The sequence below is a fragment of the Calliopsis andreniformis genome, chromosome 4 (assembly GCF_051401765.1).
Source record: "Calliopsis andreniformis isolate RMS-2024a chromosome 4, iyCalAndr_principal, whole genome shotgun sequence".
Taxonomy (NCBI): domain Eukaryota; kingdom Metazoa; phylum Arthropoda; class Insecta; order Hymenoptera; family Andrenidae; genus Calliopsis; species Calliopsis andreniformis.
In genome coordinates, this window is record NC_135065.1 from 7,089,171 (window position 1) to 7,115,264 (window position 26,094).

At 39.8% G+C, this 26,094-nt stretch overlaps 1 protein-coding gene across 1 annotated transcript in view; it reads right to left on the minus strand.

The window, feature by feature from the left end:
* The window catches only part of Dscam3 (Down syndrome cell adhesion molecule 3), a 125,262-nt gene that overhangs the window by 62,150 nt on the left and 37,018 nt on the right, over positions 1–26,094 (minus strand). The window contains exon 2 of the mRNA XM_076376710.1: positions 25,439–25,528. Coding sequence (XP_076232825.1) covers positions 25,439–25,472 — 34 coding nt within the window. The 5' untranslated portion in view covers positions 25,473–25,528. The remainder of the gene's footprint in view (positions 1–25,438; positions 25,529–26,094) is intronic.

A 26,094-nucleotide genomic window follows, 5' to 3' on the forward strand; every position in this document is an offset into this window, starting at 1 on the left:
GCCCCTTGTCTCTGACTTGGGAGGGGAGCGCTCTGAGATGGCCGCGTGGATCGGGGAACCGCGTAGAGGACGAAGGGATAAAGCGGTGCACCAACCCTTGGGTATTGTCTTCGTCATTGTGGCTGCGTGTTTGCATTATTTAGGTTCTGTGAAGCGTGCCGCTCTGGTATCGTTACTCACTTGGTGGTAACGATATCTGAGGCTTGGATGATGCTTCAGATTGAAACATTGAGAGTTACAATGTAAGGGGCTCATACTAAGATATTTGATATCACTTATATTATTGTAACTAGACTACAGATGTTTACGTAGATGTTCATTTTCATACAAAAGATTAGGAAAATGGAACCCACTTAAGGACTTGTTTTACACTTCAAATATTGTAACATGTATTTCTTTTTTGATAATTTTTCCATTTTTCCATGTTGAGGTGAATATCTCAATACCTGAGCTCTTAAGATGTCAAATATGCCACTAAGTGAACCACCAGAAACTGCATATTCTGATACTGAAATTATGAAGTCCCAATAAGAGAGGATACTATGTTCACTTAATACATAATGTTATATATTAACTAGTGGATAGGCAAATTTTAAAATTAAAGTAAATTCGAAAATTTAGAAATATAAAATATTACAGACCTGAAGCAGTCATAGAAGTGATAAAAAGCCACCTTTCTCCAAGAATATCCTTCTCTATCATTAATACTCCACCCTCTCAGAAGTTATACACCCCTTCAGCAGAAGTCCAACGCAATTTTTCAACCGAACGTTCACGTTACCGACGATAGCGAGGAATCAAGAGGCAGGAATCACAGAGGGAACAAAGAGTCGCGCAGACAAGGGAAGCCAAGCGAGGGATGGAAGAATACGAAGGAAAGGAGGAGATCGAACGAGTGTGGCGCGAAACAGAAGACACTCCGCTTTGATCGGCGACGATGGGGTGGCGAGGAGGTCGGAAGTATCGGAACTTCGACGCGTGACGGTGTGCTTTTACGGTGCCACGAGCGACACAAGGACATACGAGGGTAGATTGGCCGCGGATCACCCGCGGGCACCATTGTTTCACTCGGTGTAAAAGCGCGCGCAGAATGACGCGCATTATTCGCTGCGCGCTGAGGCCGTATGAATATCTGCCCTTTCTTTCCCTCGCGCCTTTGATTTCAGTGATCGATTAACGCAGCCCGCTGTTTAATTAGATCTACTGAAGACTTGCGTGGCGTGTCGGAGGAAGCACCTTTTTCAGGGATCAGAGGGTGGCTAATACCCGACTTATACAAAGTCTCTTTTCTTTTTTCGTTTAACTGTATTAACCTTTATAGCATTAGTAGAAGCTCACGAGGAGAATATCTTAACTATACAAAATATGGATCGATGGATGTATTATGATACTTCGCGGTATTTTCCCAGTGGTTGCGTTTATGCGTTTGCAGTAGACAGAAAGGAGGTAGAGGGTGGTAACAGCGGGCGTCGGAGATTAGTCGAGATTGTGGTTCGCCTGCGGCACTTTCTCACGTTACCGGCGTTTATTACGCCCGCCACGGTAAATAGTTAATTTATTAATGTAAATAACGCATTGCGCGCCGCGGCGAACCTAACCGTAATCGTATAATAAATTCGTCCAGGATGCTTTGTCTTTATTCTTCTCATGCCCCCTCCGAAGTTTTGCACCGCCTCCTCCCGCGTAATTCGTTTACTTAAACCGACAAATGAGAAAGAAGCAGCTGGGAATTTAGACGCAATCCGAGCACGCTAATTTGGGGCGAAGCTGTGGTTGATACTGTTAGAAGCTGTCTGTGCGTTGTGTCTCTACACAAACTAAGTGGCCCACTTGTCTCCATTTTCTCATTAAGAATAATAAACGCGAATCTATTAACATTCTCAAGCTCTGTTTTTGTTTTGTCAATTATTTTTAGCTTTCTCTAACATATTCGGTGTGATTATCGTTTAAATAAAATTGTAATGACTTTTTAAATTATGTTAGCGCTGAAAATGTAAGGTACAGCATGAGAGTATTTGAAAATTATGGAGTTTGAAATGTGTACAAATTAGTAAGTATGTTTTACTGACAAGGAACATCACTTTTGGTGTCATCTTTCTATTTTTTGTAAAACATTCAAATTTTTTTGAATGCCATTCACAAATTGGGGGTGGAAAAATATTTTTCGAAAATATCTCGAACATTAATATACCTATGAAAAGAATGGTAAATATGAAATATTTTCTGTAAAATACCGTAAAATTCTGTACACCCCAAGGTCCTCAACCCTCAAGCATTCCATCGCGGCGCAGACGACAGACAGCCTAATTTCGACGATTCCATAACTGGCCTCGCCGAAAAGTTCCAAAAGCCGAACGCCTGTCGTCAAACGCGCCGCGCTGCCGCCGGTTCGTCGGGAGAACAGTGGATGGAACAGAATGAAAAGAAAGGGTCCCATCGGCGGGTGTTGGATGAACAAGAACGCCAAGCCACACTGGTATAATCGGCTTACACCAACGCAGCCTGACGAGCCCGTGAACGGACGGGCAGACTTGATCCCAAAAGCCTCGATACCTCCCAAAGCCCCGATATAACTCCTCCCCTCTCTCTTCCGCCCTCAGTCGCTCTCCTAAAGCCGAGCCCTCGCGAGCCTCCGACGAACAGAATGGAATACGGAGAGCCGGGTGATCCGTTCGTATTTCGCGCGAAATGTGGCTCGTGCTGCAAATTCGATGCGTCCTGCTGACAACCGCTGGCAGGAGGATATTAATGACCATTGCGATCGAATTAATCCCTACGATTCATTTCCATTGCATCGACGACAAGGACGGCTAATTGGGTCGGAGTTGGATTAACGTGACTTCGGGATGCTCGAAGATTTGCGTTCGGGTAATTAGGCAGATGGGTATGGAATCTTTGGAAAAATGTTTGCTTGGGTTTGGCAGTGACAGAGGTGGAGTTAGTGGAAGTACGTGTGGCTTGCCAGTTTTCTAAGGATGAAGGTTAGAAGAATTTTCAGGGTTGTCTGACCGCGTATGTGTAAAGGTTATACTACTCACTGAGTGCTTGATTTAATTTAGGGTTCACTACTTACTGAGTGGCTCATTTAATTTAAGGTTAAACTACTTACTGGATTACTACCTGAATTCGAAGTAGAATCAGCTTAGTGTATGTCTGACTATATGCTATACTATATGTGTATACCTACATGGCTGACCATTTACTCGAACGTACCACTTATCTTGTGTCTGACAGTATACGGAGTTGTACTACTTGTAAGATCACGAATAATTGATAATCTATGAATTACTATATAAATTCGAAGTTAAACTACTTAATTTATGCCTTGCAATTTATTAGGATGTACTACTTTATACGCGTCTGACCACATACGGAGTTATACTACTAGCAGGTCCTTACAAAGAAGCAAAGATATTTAATTATGTGCCAGCTTATCTACCGAAGAAGATTATAATTACGAAGATACCTCTGTCTCATTATACCTTGATGAATTAATTTTCCACTCCCTCGTAATTCTCATACACTCAATTTTGCTCAACACTTCAGACTTCAAACACCAAATACAGACCTTCGCTGGAAATCTGTATTTCGTATCGAGTACTAATTGCCTCTGTATTCATCGTGAAATCCTTCAACGTTACAATGGATACCGTACGGTTACTGTCGAGGGTTAGCTTGGCAGATCGAGAGTCCCGGTATCGAAACGAGAAGGGGGTTTAGAGAGGGCGACGAGGGCAACGGGGTCGTCGATAAATTCGAGGGAAATGCAGGATACTCTCGTAGGGCAGAGGCTTCGCGTTTTCAAAGAGCTTTCGAGAAGCGTGATACCGCGTTCGACAGGGTAACCGGACCGTTTTTGACCTGGTTTCTGATGCCCCGATGTCTTCCATCCCCTGCCCGCTGCGCAATCGATGCTGTGTGATGTGTACTATGGCCTGAAATGCCTCGTGCAAGGATATCCGATACGTTTGAAAACTGGTATTGCATATTCTCGTTTGCGAAATATCACGTTTGCGCTCGTACGCGATTTTCGCCTTTTATTTCTATTGCTTTCTGCTGCTCGAATCAAAATACGTATAGAAATTGTATATGTGTATATCATTCCAAATGTTTTATTTCTGCCGAGGATTCAGCGTTTTCTTTTATGATAATGGAAGATTATGCAGGGACCTATTAAGGGGTACTTCAATAATTCAAATACTGGATCATGGAGCTCGATTGTTTAACGAGGGGAGAGGATCTGTAATGAGATAGCCAATTATACAACTTCCTTTGTGACCAGTTGTACGCATCACGAATACACAATGGTGATCTAAAATTCCCTTCCGATTATTCGCGATTTCAATCTATCGAATGCTTTTCGTGCAGAGTATTGTGTAAGAAAAAATTTCAATTTCGCGATTGTGTGACCTGTATATGGGTCAGGGCAGCTTGATCAATGATACCTGACAATGCTTCCAATAGCTTTTCGTTCAAATTTGAATAAAAGAAATGTGTGGATTTTGTTGATGATGGAATATTGTCTTCATTATTTTTCGTTCGAAATTTTAATGGTTTTACGAAGATCATTTTGAAGAAATAGGAAAGAGAAATAATTTTTTTCCTCGCGAAAAGAATTCTTTCTCACAGCTATGATTTTGACGTACATAGAATTCTGAGATAAATAATATTTCGATTTAGTAAGCCACGTGTTTCGAAAACGCTTTCCAGGCACGCTACAAGGTGGTCCTAGAGGGTAACTGAACTGCACTTGACCCACTTCCCGATATATTGCTATCATCTCCTCGCGCGAGAAAACTGTGCTTCAGATCAAAGCGTGCCGCGAGAAGATTGTTCGTTATATTTTGATTGCTTCGTCGCTGTCCCGTTTCATAAATTCCCTCCCGCTTATGGCATTCACAGCACGACAGCGGAATTATTCGCTCCTATCTCCTCGGCAATCGTTTTTGAATTCATCTCCTCTTCAACCTTTTATCCCCTCAACGAATATCATTTGAACATCTTTGGGTGAATACCTTGTCCTACAGAACAAGTATTAGTCAAAAGGAATCTTTACAATCTGTGAATTTCGAGATTGCAGATTCTAGGAAATTGATATTCTGGATTGCAAGATTTTCAAAATTGAGAATCTTCAATTTCGAAGTTTGATTTGAATTGCATACAGTTGTTGTCGAATAAGTTAGAGAAATTTAGAAAATTTTGTTCAATTGTGTTAGAAATTGAGATTCTGGATTGCAAGATTTTCAAAATTGAGAATCTTCAATTTCGAGCTTTGATTTGAATTGCATACTGTTGTCGAATAAGTTAGAGGTATTTAAAAAATTTTGTTCAATTGTGTTAGAAATTGAGATTCTGGATTACAAGGCTTTCAAAACTGCGAGGCTTTAATTTCGAGCTTTGATTTTGAATTGCGTACAGTCGTTGAATAAGTTAGAGGAATTTAGAAAATTTCGTTCAATTGTGTCGGAAATGGACAAAACACAGCTATTCGCGAAATTCGAAAATCGTCGCTTAATTCATCGTTAATTATCAACCACATCAATCGCGGCGTGGAACAAAAGCTCGGGGAACCGCGCAGTGTAAACAGTTGAGAGTTACGGACGGCTTGGTCGCAAATTTAGGAGTCGCCGCGCAACAATAATAGCGGCAAACATTCGAATTCGAGAACAGTTTCCACCGGGCGCTGCTTCCGAAAGTGCGGCCCGCTACCTTCGAGTTCGTTTCCAATTATCTCGGGGAGTGCATCGCGAGTGCACTTGAGCGAAATCGAAATCGGGGAATTTTCACCTCGACAATATTGGAGAGGGAAACATCGAGCATCGTTCGTGCAATTTCAACTGCCGAAGATTTTTTGCGAAATTTCAAAAGCGACTCGCTACCCTTTAAATCATCCAGAACGAAATTTAACTTTCTCTACCCTCCTTCAGTTTTATTTAAGTTCGTTCTAACATATACACGCCTCGCGAAATAGTGCCTGTTAATTGGCTACGTTTACAGATCACTAGATAACGATTCAAAATTGAAGAACAGGTCAAGAGTACTTAAACTTCTTTCCAGTGAATTTGTAATATTTTACTGCTTTACTTTTTCAAGGAACTTTATAGTAGAACTTTTTTATCGCTAGATTCGGGATGGTCATACAAATAATCTCAACAAAAAACATCTTGCAAAAATTATAACATATACTTTGAATATTTGTGCATATTATATGCAGTCTCTATTTTTTTGGTAGGTAATTAATGCATAATTATCCACATCTTAATTATCACGTTGATTTTATAATAAATTTTAAAATAATTCAATAACTACTACCATTTATTATAATACCTCTATAACAATAATTCCCCTTTTAGAATAATCCTTTTTTAAAATTCTAGTGACTTCCAACTCCTTCCACCCTCAAACCTAATTAATCAAAAACACTTATTATCACCTGCAAGATAAATACTTTAGAGTAGCCATCAATTAGCTTCAGAAGAGGTCATTTGATACCTTTTTCTCTCATCTCTCATCCCTCACCCCTGGAAAACTCGAACGATCTCCACCTTTCGAGGAGAGTCGAGAGCGAGGTTTGCGTGCGAGCCAAAACGCATTAAGCGTAACTAGCCTCTGAACATGCTCGAGAGGGGCATTCGCCATATTTGTTACCGGATATTTTGAGCCCTGCCGCGCGTGCACACGTTATAAGCGTCCAATTATGGGCTGTTATCGCGGAACTTTTATTCAAACACATTCACGAGAGTCGTGGCCTTAATCAGCTTACCAGACAGAGAGGAGGAGAGATCGAGGATTAGACTTCAAAATTTGATGTAGAGTTTGTTCAGCCACTGGGAATGAATAGAGGGAGAAAGCTGGAACCATTATTTTGCAAATAAAAGGGTGAAAAGTTGAACAACGACGTATCGTTGAAGGGAAAACAACTGCATGGAATGAAACGCTTCGCTTTGGGGAATGCCTCGAAAGCGAAGCGCATTTTTCAGTTCTGAGGAGATTTCGACAAACACGAGCAAGGTATTCGCGTTGCACGCGAAATTAGGACTTCCGTGCATGCGGGAGTATGCATCATTGAATGCAAGAGATTCTTCTGTGCAATAATAGTGCTGTCCGAAGAGGGAAATAAAGGTGGATAAATCTGGAAGATATAAAGTTGGAAGGTGGTAAACTCGTATCTTTGACAATATGAAACTACGAGTATAACCAGAGGCGATGGTGTCTCTAGGGTGTTTTAAAACTCGTGATGGGAGAGAACTAATCGAATCTCAATTATATACTACAAATTTGAACTTTATTACTCTCTCGCTTTCAAAGAAACACGTCCTGTATATCCATCCCTTTTTGTAAGAAATAAAAATTGAATCTTGTAAAAATTAATAACCCTAAAACGAAGCCTCAAACTTAATTTCATGTCTCGATTCTTGTCTTCTCTTCTCATGTCTCGATGTCTTCTATATTTCCATATAAAATCACCCTCAGAATTTCTGACACCCATTATCGAACACCTAGTACATTATCAAAAATAATATCAGTGAACCTAACAATTGAATCGAATGAACCTTTCATACTCTAACAAAGCAAGACGACGCGATTATTCCTCAGAGCAATGTGACTTCGTTTTTGCTACCTGCACCGTATCCCGATTTTGTTAATTTCCCGGATGCAAGAAGGGATTTAATGCTAGAAGCGCACACAGCGAGGGGAAAAACCCTTGCTCGCTCTTACGCCAGGGGATTACGTCGTTCACTTTTAAATGTACGCACGCGCGCGGGCGCAACAGGAGGAAGAAATTTTAAATCAAGTAGCCGGATATTGCAGCGGAGGTAGGCGATCCCCGTAATGCTTGATACATTCCGGAAACAAGGAGTTCGGGCGAGTTGTTATAACTCGGTGTTTCGAGCTCGATTGCGAGCGAGCTAGCTCCCGGAAATTGCCCTGAATCGTGGCTACACATTGAAAAAGATTAATCGTACGGCGTCGTATTTACGGTGGCAGAGCTCCAATTATTAACAATTAATTTTCAATGGCCTCCTATTTCGAGAGCGGCGCGAGTGTTAATGCTCTTCAACTATGGCATGGCTGGGCGAAGAGAAATTGGCTGGGATGAAAAATTGCGATAATAAAATAACGATGGGAATTCTCTTCTCGCTCTTTCCAAGGATACTGTGCTCTTGGCTTATGACAGTTTCCTCGCGGGGGCGCGATGTATTGAAGAAGAGAAATAATATCAGAGTGATTTTATTTTGTAACCTCTTCGACGATGTCTTTATCTTTGAAAGGAGATATTCAATTTTAGAGAAATATCTACGAATGACTGGAAACAGACATTACCGTGATGCAATAATTGTTAAATAAATAGAAGTTGAATTTGTGGTAATCTGTTGGTACTTAATTTAGGAGTGGCTTGATGAGTTTAATAATTACAGAAAAAGGGATGTTCCATTAATGGATAGTGATTAATTAATTACATAGAAAATATTCTGTGACTCAGAATATTTTCAATTTACTGAGTCATGTTTTAGTTTTTTTAGAGCTTTTGAAATTTGTTCTAAAAACTTTTATTTATCTACTTTTACATAGAAACTACGTTAATTAAGATGACATGCAATCACGAAATACTGTAAACTAAAAGTGAAAAAATTTGTTGGTATGTCATGAAATACTTATTAATTAATTTAGAAATAATTAATATCGTTCTCTATACATGAACGAGTACCGACGCTGTAATACATAAAATAAAATTTATTGATTACAGAAGCGTAAAGCTCAGGTTCTAATTCAATGCTCACCATGAAAACAGATCTACTAATTAAAATTATTCATTTCTGTATTAACCTTTCCCCGTTTGTGTTATACACTTCTATACACCTAACACCCTTCTTTACAACTGCATAAATAAATAAAGAATACCGATTTCCAAACCTTTCACGAATTCCTACAATTTCATTTAAAATATTAAATCTGTTAATTAATTCATTTCCTCGTGAATTAATTAATTCATGAGAATTTCCTCATTATGAGTAGCTACATATTTTAAATTCAATTTTAGTTTCAATCACTATCGAAAAATAAATCGAACACAATTTCATACATGGAACTTAAATTTTCCTGAAAAAGGCACCAAGTTAACTCATCCAATATTTTCACAGAACTTTTTCCCCGACTTGATTTCAAGAAATAATGGACTCATTATTGACAAGCGATCTGCGAAATCACATTAACGAACACGACAATTAATTCAATCTCTTCTTATATCACGATCCGCGTGAAATGAAGCTCGGAGAAGCTCAGCCTTGTCGGCGGGGCTTACATCCCCAAGCGTTGACAATCTAATGTAATTTACTTCCCGTTTAACGTAATTAAAGTGTACTTTGAGGTGTGGCGGGACGAGAAATTAGCAGTGAACTTCGGTTCGCTGGCAAACTTCTCACGGCGAAATCGACACCGCCTCCGATCCCGCTTATCTTGCAGTATATTTCGCGGGAAATTTCGTCGTTAGAGGTGATTTGCGAAACACCATCCCGCAACCGACGAGAGGAAACGTACATAACAGTTTCTGAAGCAATTCCCTACAACTGTGATATTCTTTACGTCGAAAGACCATTTTACCATTTTACCATTTTTCTTGGGAAAGATGTATACGGTTTTCTACGTGATGACTTTGAAAAATAGAAAAATTATGTAGCATGACTTGAAGATTTGAAAATTTGCACAGTTCTAAGTAAATTAATAGCTGTGAGAGCAGGAGATCTTTGAATACAAAATAGATGTGAAATACGTGTTCCTGAATCTAAATGCACCGAAATAATTTCCACAATTAATAGTTAAATTCATTCTGTACTACTTCAAGTAAAAGTCTACCCATGAATTTTAATACTACACTAAATGATAACTCACCAGTTGCTCCACGATCCAGCTCACTCGCAAGTCTCTCAAACATTCGATTACACTTTCTAAATTAATCCAATTTCACTAAAATCCACTCCTTTCCAACACATTCCACTTAAAACAATGAACCTCATCATTCACAATTTACCACTTCACGTTCCCACTGACAATGAAACACAAATCCTAAACAAAACTCTTCGTCTGTACTTTGAAACCAGAGGCAAACCAACTGGTATCCACTTTGACACTCCACAATCGACCCAATCGAGGCAAAGAGCGTTCCGAGAAACGATAGGAAGGACAATTCCTTCGAGGGCCCAGAAGAAAATGCTCGTCGTTTCAAAGATCTGCAAACGATGAAGGTGAGAGGGGGGGTAGAACAAGGGGTGGGGTTGCGATTGAATTCAGCCAGCGCGGGTCCTGCAGGTGGGGGGGAGGTAGGAAGAGGTCTCGGTTTATCCGAGGGTCTCCATTTCGCAGCCTGCCTCTCATATTTGTACATTATTGAGGAAAAAGGACGGAAGGGTGGGGTTAAGGATAGAAACGCTGAGCGTGGGCTTTTGACGCCAGACGCGGCGAAGCTTTGGAAAAGCGGGAATACGGGAGAGAGCTTTGATATACGAGCGTACGACCTCTCTCCTTCCCTCTTGCGATCCACCAACAGCCTGCATCCTAGCAGCCGTGACTACCAATAATCGAACGTTATTGCGTTACCAGCGGCTGAGACCCACAGCTAGCAGTCGTAACACGTGTACACTGAAATGGAGAACGACTGTTGCTCCAACGAGAGAAAAAAGGTCGTTGCAGAATTCGCTGGAGCTGGCGATTCGATGTTAATGTGTCCACCTCACCCCCTTCCCTGTTCTGATCTGTCTGTGTCGGTTGGTGACGATCAGGGACTTCAGGCGAGTAGAATTTTTTGATGTCAGTACAATAGAAGTAAGCGTGGGGGTGTGACGTCGTTTGACTGTATTGAGTCCCCACGCTCCCCCACTCCTACTTTATTTATAGTGACGTCATAAAATTCTGCTCGCCTGGCACCTCTGATGATGATAATGACGGTATTGGTTGGCAGATTGGTTGTCTTTTATGTTAAGGGGATGATTAAATTGTGAAGGGGTAGAGATCTGAGTGGAGACTGATTTTAATATTTGAGTGTAAAATGGGGTTTCTAAGAGTTGCAGCTTAATTTGCATTACTATTTGTGATTTGATAAACCACTATCTGGGAGAAAGTTGTGACCAAGGATGATATGAAACCTGCTGTTTGGTGACGTCAAGAGGTAGAGAGGGAACTTTTCAAATGAGGTGGGGATTCGTAACAAGCACTAGTTGGTGGGGCGATTCTCACCCCATTCGAAAAGTTCCCTTTCTATCTCATGACGTCACCAGACATCAAGTTTCGTATCATTCCTGTTTGTGACCAATAGTTAAGGGTATACGTGTCTCTTTGAAAAATAATTTTTAAACCGAAACACACTGACTGTCTTTTAATGCATTTTTTTCACATTTTTTGCAGTCTTCATATCTGAATCTGGTTTCAAATCCTTTAGTGTTTTCACCAGTTATTTTTTGCTATCAGTTATGTAATAAAATCCCAGAGGTCATACTATATTATAACATTTGAATAAAAGGTTGTTGACTTCATGTCAATAAAGGATTCAATTTTTTTGCAATTTTGCTTCATCAAATTTGAAGACTTCAACAGAATATTCATTGCAACAGAAAAATGAGAATTGGAGATTCGATATTGACCAAAGTTAGTTGATCCGTAATTGGAGCACACGGGCCAACACAAATAAATGAGAATAAAAATTCACACCGATTTCACGACAGCTCCAACATTCCCTTTTCATTCTCGACGTAGCGATATTTCACATCGAACTATTCTAGAAATAAAAATTAGTTGCGCCGTGCTTGGAATATGGTTTACAAACAACCGAGGCATTCAATTCGGTAGCATACGATGGGAAAGAAGTTCGGAAATGATCGGGCTAACATAGAATTCTGTTTGAATAAATAAATTGTTTGCTTCGAACATCGAGCACGCGGCACGCTGTCATATCGCTTGCTACGTACAATCAGCGTGGACAAGATGAAAAATAAATTTCCAAAAATTCAACAAACATAGAGATAATCCTCATCCCTCCATTCTGCATACAGCTCGTATTTCTCCAACAAGATATTAAGCTTTCAGAGTATTCAGAAAAATATCTGTTACTCATGTCACAGAAAAAGTCCCTATTCACTATAAGTTCGCTAGATCGACTTCTGTATTTTCCCTTTTTTATCGAAAATTTTATAATGAATACTATTCGACTGTAACCGTAACATAAATTTTCCAGAATATTTGAAAAAGATGTTAAAGAAGTAACTTTACCTTTTATAAATATTATTAATAAGTAGAGTTACATCAGGTTAATAGGATAAAAAGTGAATGAAAAATTCTGAGCATTTTCACTGATATTTTTCAGAAATTTACGTATAACTTTTATTATTCCAGCTCTTTCGAATTTTTCCCAAGGCTTCAAGCATTTTATGTCACAGACAACAGACATTTGCATCTCCTTGCACCCCCTAAAGCTCGCAATAACAACAGAAAGGAATAGAAAGTGCCTCCCTCTCAACTCTCGCGAATCCCATTCGAGTGCCACTGTCTATCGATTGTCAATTCCTCGAAAGGTCCACCGTGTATATTCGATAATTCCCTCGTGAAATTTTATAGTGGGATCTGTTCTGTGGCTCGAGAGCGACGAGGCAAGAAACGAGAGTACAGAAGCACTCGGGGATCCTCGTACGGGAAATATGGTCGAGTGCCTCTCCAAAGATCCTTTTGCTCTCGCATTCTTTCAGTCATGAACGTTAATAACGACGGAACGTTATTGCATTATTCTGGCCTGTTAAGGACGACCCTCCTCCGAGCGAGAAAGGAAGATATTTCTGTGTGCACACCTCGCATTGGTGGATCCATTATGCCATGATTACGTCGAGTATCGCGTTTTTAACGAGGAATCGACGCGGTAAAACCGCGGAGCCCGAGTGTTCTGATGTCCTTGTCTCATTCTGATTGTTGAAACCCTTATGCTGCGGCGGAATTACTGAGCTCGATGATAATTTGTGCGTCGAGAGGCGGAAGTCTTTGCTTTGTATTATTTAACGTCGTAATGTTGGAGAAAATGTATAATAAGGAAGATTAAGTGAGAAACTCGTATAATTCGAGGAAAGTTAATTTGATTCTACTGAAACTGTTTTTATAATGAAGAGCTAATTAAAACTGAATCTTTTAGTAAAAGTCAATTTGCTGCAATTTCGATGGTATTCCCTTTCACAGATGTTTTAGTTTTTCAAACGACGCCTGTTAACCCCGACATCAATATTTAAGTAATACTTAAGCTCTCTATCAATATTTCTACTCGATTTTCCATTGTTTGGAATGACAATATAAAACAGAGACTGTCGGAAACAAACGGGCGTAAAAATTAACAAGAAACTTGATGAAGTTTCGCAAGTAGAGTGACCAAGAATATCAAACACTTTTCCTTTTGTAAGCAGTGGAAATACCCCTTGGGGTTTTGCTACCCCGAATGCTATTGAAAACCCAAGAAATTTTCTCAGCGAAATAGTTCATACCTTTTCGCGAAAAATACTTCCATGAAGTTATCTCGATATTTACCTACCCTTCCCATTCCATATACAGGCGAACTTTGTCAAAAATCGAGGATGTTTGTGATAAAACTGTTCCTCTTTGTTATTTGCTGAATTTCAAAACGAAAAATAATCTTCTCTTCTCAATTTTAAACTCTTTTATCGCCGATACAATTGGAATATCCTCTATAACCCTGGGTGTGTTATCTGTGCCGAGGACTCGAGAGCACAGATAATACAGAGAACAACGTCCCCACTGTTGAATCGCGACCCGAGAGGGTAGATTCGCGGGGATCGAACAAGGGAGCGGCGACGAATGAAAAGAAGGGGAAACGGGCGCGAACGAAGGGTATTCTGCGGTGTCTTTTTTAGTCCACTTATCGGGGAAGCACTCAACTACGATGGCTATATTTAATTCAGTGCTTAGGCGGTGAGCTGGGCTACTTGACTTTCTTTCCTTCGGTTCGATGGACTCCAAGCTAATTCAGTCGCATTTCGAGCATCTATCTGTCAGTTTATTGCACGACGATTGTCACCAGAAAGTTATTTTTCTAATGACGACTCTTTTTATAAAATTATACGAAAGTTTGAACAATAGTTGAAATACTATTTCATTCATGGAGTTTCAATTTACTAATAGGATTTCATATTACCTTCTTCTATTCTACTATTTTTCATATTCTCCCAACTCACAGCACTTCTTACGATAAAAATTCTTGCAAAATTATCATAATCAAGCGCTCGAATCCGTTCGGTTCAGGAAGCACCAGTTTCGTTCGAGCCAATTCGCAGATTGATCCGTCCCCATCGAGTCGATGCAAATGCATTGATAGAGACGGTGGGTCGCAGTCGCGATATCTCGTCGACGTATAAAAACGTCGAGGGGAATGATGCACGTGCAGAAATATCGCGCCGCTAAAGCGTACAGGGGAGCACCGTAAATCTTTTCGCTGAGATCTGGCCACGGGATCGAGATGCCTCTGCTGTTTTTACCCTATCGCAAAGGACACGACTGTATCAGCTCCGCAACGAACAAACGAGGATTATCGCGAGCAGGATAGATACGCGACATAATCGACACGATTTACCAATTTAATCGGATTCCCTCGATTATTATGTAGATAACCCGCGGCTGGCAATAATTGAATTCGACCATTCGATACGTCATGGAAACGCTGAGAGAATTTGGCGAATTTCGCTAAATTCTGGGGGACGCTGGACGTCGGAATTTTCATTATGGATCGAGTATTCTTCTGTCCGTAATTTAGAAAATTAATCGAATAGATTCAGAGCTGAATACAGATAGTGATATTAATATGCTGCGAGAAAAGCGTGACGAATTGAAAATTTGTATCTTCTACTTAGTTAATATACAGATTTACCATCATTTTTAAACTTGGACGAAAAGTGTTTTTAGAGTTTAGTAACTAACATGTCTTTGATATACTGTATCCAACTGAAATTTTGTAGATAGAAATTTTCTTCTCGCTCTTTCCAAGAATTTTATGTTTTCGACTTGTGACAGTTTCCTCGCGAAGGTGCAATTTGTATCGACGTGTACGCGTCGATATTCGAGGCGATCGAGCGGCCGTGATGGATTAGACTCGAAAACGTGATGGATATCGCCTGATGAAAATACGGCACTATTCCGATTAAGACTACAGAGATAGGAGTGCATTCATCAAGAGGATGATCTTCATTTTTTTGGGGTGAAAAATGAAGTGAATTTACGTTGTAATTCTAGATTGATCTAGTTACCACTGAATAAAAAATATGGTGCATTGGATTGAAAGCTTAATCTGAAATATAATATGAGACAATTGCTTTAACTCTAAGCACCTTTTCGTAAGTTCAGAGAGCTTACAAGTTTGCTTTTATACTGTAGAAACATTGCTCTGCAAACCTTAGAATTTTCGTGATACTTTACACTTTTGCTTCATGAATATGTACTAGTTGCCCCTGCAAAAATTGCGCAGTAGGAGCAGGCAAATTGTATTTTAATTTGCATTTTTTCGAACCCTGGTCTCTTGACTCCGCAAAAAGAATATTCAGTTTGAAGAGGCGAGGAAAAAAGAAACGGCTAGGGTTCTTGATTAAATCCGATTTAGACGAGACGATGAAATTGCAGCTGATTCGACGGAATATTATGTGAAACACATTTATGTAGAACGCCGAAATTAATTCAGCGAGAAGTTGTAGAAATTTTTAGACAAACAGGAAACATGGAAGTTCATTCTACAGAACTTAAATCGACACTCTAGCAAGCAGAAACTTTATTCATTCATTCGAGGACCGTCTAAAAACCTGAAAATCTATGAAAAATGGATTTCACACTTCAAGCTTTAGAACCATGTATTTATCTACGCTAAAAATATAATTTAATTTTTCTACTAACTCTGCAATTTATTTCACATGACCTCTCACACTCGACAGAATTTAAAATACACATAACTCACAAGGAACATCGCTTTAATATCGTCTTCCTATTTTTATGAAACTTGTTATACCAGTAGAGCGTCGAGAAACATGTGTCACGTATTTTTTTTTAATTACTCATATTGATGTTTAGGAGGTAAAGACCATCTCCAAAGTTGAGGTGGAAAAAACATTTTCCCAAATATCTCGAAAGCCAGATATTCTCGAAAACAGTTCTTCAAAAAAAGTCAAGTTAAAACTTCAACTTTTTCCATTTTCATCGTTCTATATAGTGTTACAAAAAATATGAATATAAAAAACGACAGTTTCGACGTCTACTATCAATCCTACGAAACTGTTTCGCATTTCCCGCAACACTCCATACGTACATCAACCCAGAGAAATGATGGCCCTCCATAGAGAAGGGCGTTTCGTTCTAGCCACAATCGTCGGTTTCCCAAAATCGAACTGAAACGCGAGCGCCAGCACGGTATTTGGCAATTTCCAGGGTTGTAATATCGCCGCGATTACAGGGCTGTTCGGTCGGGGCGCGTAAACCCGATTTGTTGTGTCAAGCTGACAGCGGAGACGAGAACTTTAACATGCAATAACGAGCATACGCGTCGACACGGCGTCGCGACACGCCTAGCGCCGTTGCTGGACCGTGATGGATTAGACGCGGGAACGACGTATGACGGATACGAAATGAAAATCTTGTTCGAAACGTACACCGTGGATCATCGTGGCCCGCGAACGCGTTCCCGAAACGAGCACGAGCTTCGAACGCCTGCCGTGGATTATTCGAATTCTACAACAGAAATGGGGGATACAAATTCACGGATACGCTTTCAGGATTCGGAATTCGTTCGCGGAATTTGGTATGCGAGAGCTTAGAGGTTCGTTTTTCTCGTTTAAACGAGTTAACTCTCGTTTCATTTCAGTTGATGTTTGAGGAGTTTGACGTGATCTGAAGTTTATGACTTTAAAGGAAAATGGTAAGTCAGATATTTTTAGCTACAGAATATTGAAAGGTTGAGCTCCAGTTCTATTTCTGAGCATTGGAATATAAAGTGTTCGAGGGCATGTGTTGGAGATTTTAAGACGATTCTACAGACTAAAATAAGACGGCAAGGAAGAATGTGCCTGACCTGGTATTTGTTCTATTGACTTCACTCTGTCTGACTTAGGATATACTTATTCTACTAATGTCGCCGTGCCTGACTTGGGGCTTACTTATTTCATTGATTTTACTCTGTGTGACTTGGGACTTATTTATTCTACTAATTTTGTTATGTCTGACTTGTCACTCTCTTATTCTACTGACTTGTAGCTTACTTATTCTACTGACTTCGCCGTGTCTGACTTGGCACATACTTATTCTACTAACTTCGTTGTGTAAGGTTTATGGTTTATTTATTCTACAGACATCGTCGTGTCTGACTTGGCACTTATTTATTCCACTGATTTTGCTGTGTTTCACTTGGAGCTTATTCAACTAAGTTCGCAGTGTCCGACTTGACACTTGCTTATTCTACTAATCTCGCTGTATCCAATTTGGGACTTATTCTACTGATTTCGTTGTGGCTAATCCACGATAGTAAAATAAATCCCAAGTGAGACACACATGATACGTATTTCACACGTTCCCTTACCGATTAACAACTCTGGAATGAAGCCCAAAATGCAATTATGTCATCCTAGATTTTCGTCCAATTTTAACTCATAGAATCACCCTTCAAAATTTCTGACACCTGCTGCCAAACGCTCTGCATAATATCTTATTATATTTTTCGACAATCTGCTTTCGTTCGAATAAACACACGGCAAACTGATGCTCGCTTAATAAAGACACTGCACTGTTCGCGTTGCACCCGTTAGTTTTACGCGAGCGATGAAAACTAGCTGGCTGATCCCGTTATTGTAACAGCGCCGTTTGATCGGCGTTATTGTTAATGAAATTTGCGATACCTGCCAGCGATGTGTTCCGCTTTGCGGTCCGGAGTAAATATTAAGCGCCCATTTTAGCGCCTCTGGCAACACGCCCTCTGCGGTCACGCAACGCCGTGGAAACGTCCAACGAAGCCGTAACACTCCACGGATGAAATCGATTCCGACAAAATCGACGGCTCGAAATACGACACCCTCCAACGCTCGCGAACACGTTCATCGCTTTAATCATTTCCTCTCATGCAAAAAGTAGCCGCGATACTGTTGAAAGGAACGATTTTTAACAAATTTTTCGATTGACCTATTTAGGAGCTTTGGATCCTCTGACGCTACTTTTATTTGTTTGAAAATGTTACTTCCATGTTGATCAAAAATTTCAAAATTCCCAAGGATTTGTATGATCGTCTTATTCGAATGATTAAAGATAGTAGAAAAGTTTCAACAGAAGGGGTTGTTATTTTATATAAAGCTACACTCATGATATTCTACTATTGACCAAAAATTTACCGATCTGAAAACCTAGAGAGAGCTTTATAACTTGCGCAATATTTTATGTTTGAAGCACCTTCCCTCAATAAATATGAAAAACCAGTTTGCAATCTTTGCAAAGTATCCTCTGACTTACGTCGACTTACATTATACAATTTTTCAAAAAGTTAGACGATCTACGTCAATTCGAGCATCAGGTTTGCTTCATCTCTTTCATGTGCTCGCGTCTGGTGTGAAGCGAGGGGGCAATTTTCCGACACTGCCGGTATTCTTTCACGGGGGAATGGAACAAGGGGCGAAAGCGGCGTACAGAGAGGGTGGACGTCGCAACTTCATTCGCCGACAATGCTTACGTTGCCATAAGTTCACTTGGCCTCGCCCTATTCTGAACTGCTGAAACGTGACCGTGTTCTCAGATCGAAGCGTTTAGTTTACGAGATAACGTGGTATCTGGTAACACGGGGGCAATTCGCGTCGAACCTGTCGCGTGTAATCCCATTATCATTTTCGGTCGAAGACCCGGCGATTAGCCAATTCGGATTAACCCCACGAAATCGGTAACTCAACGTTTACCATCCAATTGCTGAGATCGATTGTCTAAGACGCTGCTATAAAATAATCGTTTATTGAGATATTCTGTGTAGAAAATAAGAATGTGATGGGTAGCGTTTATATTTTGTAAATAAATCGTTTGTTTTTGTTTAAATTGTTTGTTTTTGAAGTGGCAAAATTGAAATTCAAAAAATAAATTCAAATTCAAATTTTAAACTTTTAAATTTTCAAACTTTTAAATTTTCGAACTTTTAAACTTTTTAGTTTCCAAACTTTCATGTAATTTCCAAATATTTCAATTTTGAAATTCTAAAATTTTCCAACGTTCATATTACATTTCTAGATTTCTAAATATCAATATTTTTATTTACCTCAAGTCCCAAGTTCCAATTTCAGCAAGAATCTAAAACCTCTAAAGTATTCATCACAAGTGACCTCCTAACATGACCAAAAAATTAACACAATTTTCTTTACTTTGTATATTCATAAATTAAAGTCTCTAACATACATCCCAAATTCTACGCATATAGTATCTACCAGCAAAAGTGAAAGCCATATTTGTCCACAAATGATCAAATAATAAACACAGAAACAGTCTTCACATTCTCCATTTCAACAATATCAAAACTTCTAACAAGCACTGTACAACCTTCCAAGCTTAAACCGAAAGAAATTCCACCGAGTCGAGCAACAAAGTTACCCAGGAATATTCAGCAGAACTCGTTGATCATCCTGTACGACACAGAGGACGCGAAAGACGCGAGCTGGAGGCAGATCCGTCGAGGGGGTGGATCGTCCATTTTCGAGTGGACACGTACCTTCGCTTAATGCCAGTTCACGGTACGCGGTGCCGCTGATGTGGGGACACGCGTGTAGATGTAGATAGAGGAGGGGAGAAAAAGGAGAATACGAGTGGGTGGGCGGCAGCTAGAGTCACAAAGAATGGCGATCGGCCGAAGGGTGAGGAGCGAATAGGGGGTGGTTGTACGGGTAGACGTAGGAGAGAGCGAGTATCGCGATACTCCATCGGCCAGAAATCGATAGGGGGATGGCCAGGAGGACTGGGACAAGGGGTTGGGTGGCCTGGTGTCTGTATTTTTCGCGAAAGCATCACGGACACGGATACAGTCGCGTTACACGTGGCTCTCAGCTGTGCCTGCGAGCTTCGACGCCCGCGATGAGAAGTTTGGGCGCTCGACGCTCCCGTGGATCGAAGTTTAGACGCTTCTTGGCGCTCTGAACGATTGTGAAATTGCTTGTTAATGCTTCCCTGGTATGTAGGTGAGTTTCAGGGCTGAAAAGGGTTGAGATAGTATTGGTGTACACGGTGACTCGTGGATTTGTTCGTGAAAGACTGTTCAATTTACATGTTGCTATTTTAAAGTTATTTTACTTTTTATATTAGGGTTAAGAAAATTGAACAGATGCTACGAGTAAGAAATGAAGTGATAGAAAAAGTACATCGTACTTGTTTTTGAGATTAAATAATATTCTTAACAAGAATTTAGGAATTTTGTAAGTCACTGCAGTTGTAGCTCACCTGAGATAATAGTGATAGTATAAAGGATGAGGACAAGTAAAATAGTAAAATTGAAGAAATTATACTAGCAAGACTATTAATATGGCCAAGCATTGAAAAAAAAATACAATGAAGTAGTAAGAAATATAAAAGTACCGACAACATAGAGTGTAAGTAGTACAAGTCAGTATATGGTCAGACATGTATCATACTCAATCGAAAGAAGGGAGCAACTTTCTTTTTTAGTAATTTCTAATTCTGTTGTACAATTTTTAAATTGAGAATAACTAATGAAGGTCTGACTATGTATATGTTTTTAAAATATACATATAATTATTAACTTGAAAAAAATAAAAACATCAAAATTTGTTTTAAACGATAGAATTCTATCATGAAACTCTACGCCAGAACTATCCATCAATAGAAAAAATGAGTTACAACCTTTTTCCTGTAAAATAATTTTCAAAGTATCACCTTAGCTAAATAATTTACTCATGTAAAATGAGAAAACGTAAAGAAAATGCATTTCTAAATAGAGAAAGCAGATTTTGTTACAACAAGTATTTAATTATTAGTGTTTCGGAGCGATCCAGCCTAATTGCCTATCAATTAACCACGAGAAATTAATTAACACTTCATCTACCTCGTTAGAAACTTGTTAATCCAGGGAAATTATTCAGGCTTCACTTTAGTAGCTAGACCACTGTAGCGGGCATTAACTGTTTTATTGAAACTCCTATTCTTCAACAAGGAACCAATAATTATATAATTATTTACTAAGAATTACTCCCAATAAATATGGGAAAGAATTTATATAGAAATCCCATATTAAAGTTACAATATTATACGAGGATTACTTGCAGCGTAAACGAAATGCAGTGGTACAAACCACAAGACTCCCTCTCAAAAGACCAGCAGCATTACGATCCGACCTGAATCGTGTCGCGATAATTAACCGACAAATTTCATCGTCGAGTTTTCAATGCAAAAAGCAAAAAAATCGTCGGTTCGGAATCCCGTTAGCCTGTATACCAGCATAATTAACGAACAGCTTATCCGTCAGCATTTTCTACTCGAATGATTCGCTGACTTCTTCCTTCCTGCGTTTCTACCCCGCCCATCGAAATTAACGATAAAGGCAACTCATCGTTCCCGCCAAGTCTGCTTAAATATTTGAAGAACTACTTTGCGAAATTCTTCCCCCCATCGAGTAGTGCTTGAATCGAGGATCGACCGATTCCCATCTCCCTGTTTCACTTCCTTCTTTCCCTTTCCTATTTCTTTTCTGCCGTTTACTCGTCAATATTTCGACGCAGGTTATCTCCCTTGCCTCACCCACTACCTAATGGATAATTTCTCTATCCCCTTCCTCCTCCTCTCCCTTATCCGAGAAACTTTGTACGAACGCTTAAAAAGTCTGTCCGATATGGTCGTTGACATTCGCCGATTGCCTCAATCAGAAATCAATAGGACCGTCTAGCAGGACCGATACGCAGCCTCGTCTACATGTCAGTGTACTCTGCGTCTACATCCGCCGTCTGTCGTGCATGTTGCACTCTGTTGATCGCGGTTTGATTACTATCAAAGTGTTGAAGTTTGTCGTTCTGTGTGGGAAGGACGGTTCTTTGAGAGACTGTTGGGATAATCATAGTCACAGTAGCGTCCTTTCATGGTGGTGTAAGTTCGAAAGTAGTGGTTATATCGAGAACTGAGAGGGTGTTGGAAGAATGGGACTTAAAAGGAATGCAATTATAGATGTCACTGGCTGTCTTTAGACTTCCGAAATTGACACGACCTTTTGTTGGAAAGCGATCGTGATATAGTATTTTTAGGTGTGAGCTATTCTTGATCCATTTTTAGTCACCTAAATTTGTATGAATCTTTTTATAACTTTTGTCGTGGAGAACAAACTTTGTATCTAAAAATGTGAATGATATTTAACCTTTAATATATCCAAAAATTTGAAAATTTGAAGAGCTGGATATTTGAGAAGTTAGAAATTTGAAGAATTGAATTCGTTCAAGTAAAATAAATAGTTTCAAGAAATAGACTAATAAAGAGATAAAAATTTCATTAAAATTATCCAAGAATTAAACTCTAAGCATCGAACAGAGAATACAAAGCGAGTGTTCATATTCTTTACAAAGGTCGTTATATTCTTTTCACCCTTTCACTCTTTCACCGACACAATTATTCAAAGGGGGATTCCCCGAAAGTTCCAGAAACTGTCAAGGAAAAGACATAATAGAGTTCCTACCCAGAGATTACCCACTACATGCATACGGAGCCACCTGTTTTAGCCATCCACTTCTATTTGAAGAACCAATGAAAATGTTGAAGCAGCAAAGTCCACCTCGTATATAACTCTGCATTACCCTCTTCTCTAAATATTCATACCCTTCCTCAACAATTTCAAACAAAATAAGCATAACCACTACCTTACTACCTCTAACGAACACAGAGTCACCAAAAGAATATTCCCAAAAAATTAGGTTCCCTCGTGGCCGCCACAAAAATTAATTTCAATCGAACAGAAAACGAAACCTGATAAACGAGCTCAGCCCCGAGGCTGCAATCTACCACCCCCGTATGAATCACAGCATGAAACGTATCAGAGTCGCCGGTAGCATCGATAAAGCAGAAAATGAGAATCACTGAGCTCTTCGGTACCAGAGTGTTGGCACAGTGCTCGTGATCGATTACTCGTCATCCGCGCGCGATGTCCCGAGTTCGACGCCCACCGCCCGCTGCCAAACCAAACGTACTTCTTCCTCTTTTTTCCACCCTCCCCTCCCTCGTCCAGCTTCTCCTCCGCCGTCTCCGCGTCCTCTCTTCCTCCTGTTCTATTTCCTCTGTTCCTCTTTTCCGCGTTGCCATCGACCGTAGGCTCCGCACGTAGATAGCCGTTGCACGATGGACGTGTACGAGAGACGCTCCACCTTTTTTCCCCTGCGTCTGGCTTTGTGAGAGGTGCGAGGCAGAGAGCCCGTCCTGACGGGGGAGCCGAAAAAAGGAGACGTCGGGACCCTTCGGCTCGCGCTGCCCACCGATCTCTGCCAAATCAAACTCGAGCCGTCCTGCTCCCGATTCGAGGGGACCCTAGCCTCCTTCGACCCTTCGACGCGACTGGTTATCGATTCGAAGGTGAGCGACGAGTGGACACCTTTGAAGTTGTGGACACCACTCGTCGATGCAGGGTCAGATTATAGGACGAGGGAGGGGAGAGTTTGTGCGTTTTGGGGAAAGATTGTTGTGTGAGTGGTAAGGGGATTCTGGGGGTTGAGGAGATTTCGAGTATCTGGGGTAGAATCTTGATTATTTACGATATCTGTAACTCAGCGTTGTGTATATTGAATATTAGGATATATTGAATATTAGGAATATTAGACTGTGGATGATTATGTGAATTCAAAGTTTCGTGATTAGAATTAGAAGTGCAACCTAGTTGGAGATTTGTTTCTCCCTTCAAATACTATAAAGTGTATTTAATTTTCGATATTTTGTGGATTTTGTATATTATATAGATTCTGTATGTTTTTGCTTATTGAAATTTCTCATAAAGATCAGCTGTCTAATAATGACAATAAGAGTACAGTAGAGCATTCATAATAATCTAATAGTAATCTTGCAAAGATAATAAAACTAGCTACAAAAAAATACACCCCTTTCCATTGCATGAAGTACAACCCCATATTTCTCAATAATAGAATTTGAACTTTGACCTACAGAACTCTAACAAAAAATTACAATCCTGTCACGAAACAATGAAACCCCCTCTCCATCAACTCAAAAAAGATCCTCACCCCCTTCGTCAATATTTCAATAAACCAATCAACGAACCGTGCATAATACAAGTAACAAGCCTACTCAATGGAACATCATCGATGGTATCAACATCTTTCATGCTCCACGTGAAACAGAATCCAAATTGCTCCTCAGGTCGAAGTTTTGCGAAAGATGGCAGATTGTCGGGGTTCCATTGTCTTAAGAAGCGTCCCCCATATAAATAACAGGCTTATCGCTCCATTAATCTATACACAGTACGGCCCCTGAACATGCCTCTGGGGTACACAAACCCCTTTCTACCCCGTCACTGTCGGCTATTATCGAGGTGAAACGGAGGACAAGGGTGGCGGGTGACACAGGGACGCGGCCAGAAACGAGAATAAGGGTGTCCTGGACACGAGTCACACCTCGATTGCTGCCAATTCTCTATTGTCGTTGGCAATCGTCCACCCTTCTCCCTTTTACCTGCTCCTTCGTCCAGTTCTCTGGGACGAAGAATTCGCTTTGCTGCTGGGACGTGGAATTTTCTCGAGAGGGATGATTCCAGGGGATGTGAAAGTCCCCTTGATTGCCTGGACGAGTCCTTGGTCGAGGGTTTCTTATGATTTTATGATTATCGGGGTTGGTACACGTTGCTGATGCTTTCGAGTGATTTTTAGGGTCGAAGGGACAACGAAGTGTAAAGGCGAATTTGGACTTTTCACTTTGGGTGATCATCGTGGATCAATCATGTGCACTGAGAAGTGTAAACGTTGTTTTCATCTGCATTTCATCCAAAGTGAACATTGAAAAGAACTCGTGTTTAGAGAAGTTATTCTAGGAATAGTTCCTTTTCAAAATATTTGATATGAAAGTATAATCCATGGACAGACTTTTAGGAACACAAAATAATATCCTACATAATTTTAAAATATGAATTATTATGCATTTCTTTGTGAAAACATGGCTTAAGATCAGTTCTTGTTTTAGAACTTCTACTACTTTTCATCGGCTCAACAATCTCTTAGGAGGAATTACTTTTCTTTTTTACTAGGAAGTTACAGGAGGCGCTTCACTCACTTGAACTTTCTTTACTTTAATAAGCAAGGATTATATTGATTAAAGATAAACTTTATCCCTTTCGCAGTAGTAGGAGTTCCATAACTGTTCTTTTAAAACCACTTGGCTGTAAGTATTAATAAACTTTCTAAAATCGTGGACTTACCGATCAGAAAGAACAGCAGCACGGCCGAATCCATTCCCAAAGCCAAACTTTGTTTGAATGTAATCAATTCAATGCATTCTCGAAGCACTCCTGTAACAAAGCACAAGATCGTTAGTGAGATGCTTAATGAGGCTGAACATGAGTGATGAAGAAATTTAATCCTAAATTAATATCCACGAAAAATATGATGAATGTTAATTTTCAAATAATCAGTGAATCCATTTAAACAATCAGCAAAATAATGACGACAGGGGTATCATTCTTCTGTTGTGAATAATTACTTCATTAATCAAAATAATTCATTTACATGGCTTCTGTTCCATCATTATATCTTCAGTGATCTGCGTATCAATGCATCTGCATACAATAATATTATTTAAATGTCCAGAAGCAAAACTTTGGGACGTATATTCACGAACAGAACGCCATAATTATGACAATAATTGGATCTACATAAATTTCAGGTAACATAAAAATTATGTAATAATGTTATCAATAAGACACATCAATATTTCAAGAAAAGAAAACTACAGCACAATTAAACTATTCATATTATGTAATATTAAATGTGTTTTCCACTGTACACAATTTTCGCTCAAGTATATCAAGTAGGATACTGAACTATATTGCCACTAAATCGAAACAATTAATGAAAC